Source organism: Saccostrea echinata, unplaced genomic scaffold (assembly GCF_033153115.1).
Source record: "Saccostrea echinata isolate AGI-Se365-2 ecotype Australia unplaced genomic scaffold, CSIRO_AGI_Sech_v1 ptg000012l, whole genome shotgun sequence".
Classification (NCBI taxonomy): domain Eukaryota; kingdom Metazoa; phylum Mollusca; class Bivalvia; order Ostreida; family Ostreidae; genus Saccostrea; species Saccostrea echinata.
Genome location: NW_026889761.1, coordinates 21,990,040 through 21,995,606, shown reverse-complemented (window position 1 = coordinate 21,995,606; position 5,567 = coordinate 21,990,040). Strand labels below are relative to the sequence as shown.

Below are 5,567 nucleotides of genomic sequence, written 5' to 3'. Positions count from 1 at the left end.
AATGTCAAAGACTTGGCCACAAGAAAGATACGGCCACATGTTCTTGTCATTATCACTAACTCCGGGAATTAGTGGATTATACACTAATCAGAGCTCACAATGTATCACATATTGATTATCCTTCTTCCGACCTGTCCGCGAAATCTTCCCAGTCTGTTGACGTAAAACCATCTTCTGGTCAAGCTCCACGCCGCGTTATCAATGTCTTTGTTGTCACCATGCCTCGACGCCGTGGGTTTATTGGTTGTTGTTGTTATTGTCGTCGTATGTCCTGCTGTTGTTGTTATTCTAGTTGTTGGTGGTCTAATCGTTGTTGTTGTTTCAGCTCGAGCCGCGGCGAAAACGTCGACAGGATCAATACTCTAAAACATTAAAGATATATTAGTTGTGAATTCAGATCGCCATGTAATTATTATATTTGGATAAGTAATTATCACATTTTTCTCGCTATTATTTTGTGTATTTTCCCTTAAAATAACATTGTGGTTATATAACTTTTTTTTTCCGTATACGTGTAGTTAAGCATAATTTGCCCTACAAATTCAGAAATTTATTATGAAACAACAGGTGATAAACATTCAGTAGCTGCCTGTGGTATTACATGTATATTTTTTGCTTTGTTTGCATCTTTAATGTAATACATGTAATTGTTGTCATTCCTATTAATTTTAGAATGTTTTGATTATTATTAACTCTGTATACTATGATCTGTGTTACCAAATCCTCCATTAAGCTACAGAATTAAGAAATTAATAAGTCCTGTTTCCAGGATGTTGACCTTCTTATACATCTAATAGGATAAGGTGGGGTTGGAAATGGTGACGGTCATAATTTTCTTCCACATGCTTTCAAAGAGCAGGTTTCATGTCCAAGAAAACCCATAATTTAAGTTCATACTGACGTTAATATAATTATCAAGATAAATTCGACAGATATCATCTATCGATCCCTTTTTTCGGTCAGAAATATTCCTCTCATAATTCACGAGCCTTAACGATGATAATTAGCCAATAATGGTTAACCGATTATCTAATAAATAATGTAAGGTAATCTTATGTATTTAGTTATCTGGAAAAAACCCTTACCTATCTTGTGGCGGAATGAGATGTACATGTAAATATGTTTTATGATTATCTCACATATCAAAGTATCATATCATATCATATATTTGATAGATTATTTTTCGGGAGTTTTATTCTTACTTATAGAAAAATGTCCTCTGAACAATATTTGTGGTTCTTAACTGTAAAGTCTCCCTATTAAGCTTTATCCTTACCTGTGAACAATAAAGCAGTAGATTCTCGTAGGAACAGCTTGAAAAACAGCACTCTTCAACCACTCCCCCTCTCTTTTGCTCAGCAGTGAATCTTCTCTTCAGTCTAGCAGAAGGAACTCTATCTTCTTTCTCTACTACAAAATATTATTAGTAATTATTGTTAATGTGGGAAATAATGGAGAGAGAAAAAAAATACACACAGAAAAAAAGTTTAGTTATACTCTGGAATGGTCAATGTAATATGATTGTAAATGTCGTTCATGTACGCATGTTTCCTTTTCTTTTTATTTTGTTGAAGATAGCAATATGTCATTTTTAAAAAATTGAATTTACTGGGTGGGAGTAAGTAGAAAATTTGTATTTACACCCACCCGGGAAATTCAAATTTTAGAATGTTCATTTGCCAAGAAAATTTTCTACGATTTTCTTTTGGCTCTTTTGGTATTTTGCTAAAAGTTCAAGTATTGCTAAATAGAGACCTTGGTATTTGCATTACCCTTATCTCATCTGTTTCATTATATGTGTTTTTCAAGGTTGGCATACATTGTTTCCACTCCTTTGATTATGTTCAATGAAACATGCTTAAATAAATGCATCTTTTTGAAAACAGATTTATTCTCACTTTTACAGCGAAAATTTAAAGATATATATCCTCTATTACAATGACTATACATTAATTTTGTACTTTCATATTCTTCAAAAGTATCTATTTTCCCCCAGCAAAGTTTAGTAGGTTTCCCTTTTACTGAGGTTATGGAACAAATTAGTTTTACCACCCCTAAATATTGCCTTATTAACCCCTTCGCTAGCAATCGATTTAAAGAGGTGATTGTGTACTATATTGCTCTTCACACCAGTCGTTGTAGTACTTTATAACAACAAATTTGGGTGTTTAGTACACCTCCCTCTTGTAAATCCATAAAATGATCTGAATCGATATCTCACCTGTAATGTACTGTCTTTTCGCTGCGTCGTGGAACTGGTTTCTGCAGACAAGAGATAAGATGTCTGTGAGGGCAGAACCACAGGCCTGCAGCTGGTTCCCTGCTCCGAGTTGTAAGAAGGTGGCAAACAGAACTGTCACCAAGAACTTCATTGTCCAACCAAACTGAAACCAAACATAATTTTGATAATATATATATTCTGCTAAATGCAGAATGAATCATTACAAATCAGTTTCTTTCACAATCCGTTTGATAAAGCGTTAATTACCAATTATATCCTTGCTATGAAAAAAAAAAAAAAATAAAACCATTTTTAAAGTGGCTTTTATGGCTAGATGGTCGAAAATAAATTTTATTCTTGTTAATGCTCGTACAACGTTTCCCAGCTCCTTATCATGATACATAAATAAATATATATCTCTGTAACAAAATTCATTTCAATGAAAAACAGGTTGTCAATTATAAAATCCGTTACATCTATTGTAAAGGATGGAAAATTATCCATCAAATTTTGCAAAAGTTGGCAATAGCTTACTTGAGCATGTTTATAATTCCAGGTAGCATTTAGAGTGATGACACACTTGTCTCTAACATACTACATTGAATTATAGCATGTCCAATATTTATATAATACTATTAGAAATATTGGGGCGTGGCTGATAATGATTGATGTGTGGACTGCTGTTGTGATTTTAGATGATTTACCAGTAGTAGCCATTCATAACATCATCACTTTGTTGACTTTTGCCTGCATGTTTACTATTGACACTTGGGAACACGTTATCGTAGAACAACGCTACTGATTTCTTTATCCCTTGTTTCAAAATGGCCTGTATTATTTATATGTTTTGTTAAGAACTTCGTATATTTAGGATTTTGAGGACTATATTCTGTACAAACACACAAATCACTGTTCAAAAAGCACACAGACATGTCTATCCCTATTATGTGATTCGTACTCCCGAAGAAAGAAAATGTCTAGGTTTTTTTGGGAAAAGTTGATTATGTTATAACGTATTCTATGTGAGATTAAAATATATATTTATAATTAGAAGTTGTGAAACTGGAGCAGGATCTGTGTACTTCATGTGATGTTAAAGTTTTCCAGAATGGCAATATTCCAAGATATAACCACAAACGTAATGCCTTACTACAGCCATTCCGTGTTAACTTGCTTTTAGGAGAGTCGCTACTCTCTTTTCAAGTCATTAATGTCCAGGTAACGAATAGTAATCAAGCTAAAAAATCTAATTAAACATTACGGATTGAAAGCAGAGCAAACACGGATTTCTGCAAAATCATCAAAGAAGGTGCCAAGGAGTTAGCAACAACAGTTAGCAGTAAAAACCACCGTGAGCCCTTTACCTTGATTGGGAGAGAAATCCGTAGATTGATTGATTGTATGTTGTTTTATGTCCCTTTAGAGAATTATTTACTTATATAGAGAAGTCACCGCATGATGAAGAACTTTAAATTTTAAATCTCTAACTGCCGAGCGCTTGGCGAAGGAACATTTGCTACCTACTTTTATCGACTTAGGTTGTCGCAGCCGAGGTTTGAACTCTTGACCTTTCAATCATGGAGCGAGCGATCTTCCGACTGAGGTACCGTGACAGTGAATACTCCATAGACAAATCAGTTTAAAATAAATGACCTAACAATTCATATTACGAGTAAAACGCCAGTCAACATTCTACCTTACGAAATTTTTTTTTTTCTTTTTTGAAACAAAATTCTTGCAACGACCATAGAATTTTCGAAATGTTGACGCTAAACAAGATTGTTGATATCCTTGTAACAATGACTTATTTTTCAACAGCTTGCCTTAATAATTGGTCCTCCACATACAGAACATGCTTTTTTTACGTATTGAATAAACTAGGAGATATAGACACCTAGGGAGTTGATGATAGAAAAGTGAAGATATCATATTTATCGTAAAGTTTAAGTATAGTTGTTACAAATGTAGTTTGTCATCAATGTTTTTCTATAGTAACACATCCAGATATGAAACAGATATGTTAGACTCTGTGATTTCTTTTATTTCGAGTTCAGAAGGATACACTAAGGAAAATGAATATTTTAGTGTCAAACCCTTGTCGATATATCCAAATGTCGAATTGTGGGCCTAAGGAAAAGATTTCTTTTCATGTAGAAGTTTCTGAAGAAATTCTTTTTCATATGAATGTAGAACAAACGATATAGGGATACAGTTAGTACCAATGAAAAATCCATTAAATCTCTGAAGACCTGGCCTCAAGAGACTACATATATATTGTCAATATGGAACTTTGTCAGACTTTTAATATGAACTTCATGATACTTTTTGTATAAAATCAGAATGACTTTTTACACAGTAAATTTTGTTGAAGGCAAATCACAAGATATGAAAATTTCTAATTTCCACTTGTATTTAAGAAACAGTTTAACATTATGTCAAAAAGATCGGTCTTTAATCTCTTAATACCGATGTGACCTAATTGAATGAAAATAATTTTCTTTTCTGTTCATTTTTACCAGTTTTCCATGAGGATATGGTCTTGACATATTTATGGTTCTTACATTTCAAGTTCCTCAGATTTACTCAATGTCAAGTAGAGAATGCAGGCAACAGAGAAAAGAAAATGGCATATGCAATCGTCCTCGAATTCCTGTATGTTACTATTTTTTTTAACTTTTGTCATAAAGAATTATGGAATGTTTTGTATGGTAATCCCCCTTTCCTTTGCTATAAAGAAAAAAAGGCTCATTTTGTTTCAGTAGATTTGTTTCTATGTATTTCTCCATCATTCTATTTAGAAAATACCTAATACCTCCCAAGTCAAATCGAAATGTAATGTGCAACAATATATAAACTTTCTAATAAATAATTGTATGATTTTCCCATTTTACGATAAAATTTCAGTGAAACTTGTATTCATACTTCGTATTTCTAACAATTTTAACTACTCTCTGGAGGAAACTTTTGACATAGTATAAAGTCCTGATAATTGAGAACCTAAGAAATAAATAATGTAATTCTCCATCATTGATTAGTAGGTGGGTTGGGATCTAGAAGGTCAGAAAGCAGACAGGCTAATAAAAATATTCTTTTAAAAGTACTTGCCCTTTTATTTCTCATTAGCAGTGACTTATTATTCATAAATTATTTGATAAGATAAAGTTTGTTGCTGTCGTATTTTTATGCCTCCGTAATCGAAGATTACCTTGACCTTTGAGATTTACCTACCTTTGAAAAAACTTTAACCATGGACATAACCTTTGATCGGTAGTGCTAGGACTTTTATGAAATATGGAGATAACGAACAGTATCGAGGCTCAGAGTCCATTTAGATAATACACATTTT

At 32.9% G+C, this 5,567-nt stretch overlaps 1 protein-coding gene across 1 annotated transcript; it reads right to left on the bottom strand.

The window, feature by feature from the left end:
• On the bottom strand, positions 1-2,799 carry LOC133186128 (bombyxin-related peptide B-like). Its single transcript, XM_061321400.1, has 4 exons — positions 2,756-2,799; positions 2,178-2,384; positions 1,277-1,372; positions 1-362 (listed from the first exon to the last, which is right to left on the bottom strand). The coding sequence occupies exons 2-4, from the start codon at positions 2,370-2,372 to the stop codon at positions 105-107; spliced, it is 549 nt and encodes a 182-aa protein (XP_061177384.1). The 5' UTR covers positions 2,373-2,384; positions 2,756-2,799; the 3' UTR covers positions 1-104.
• Positions 2,800-5,567: the final 2,768 nt, after the last annotated feature.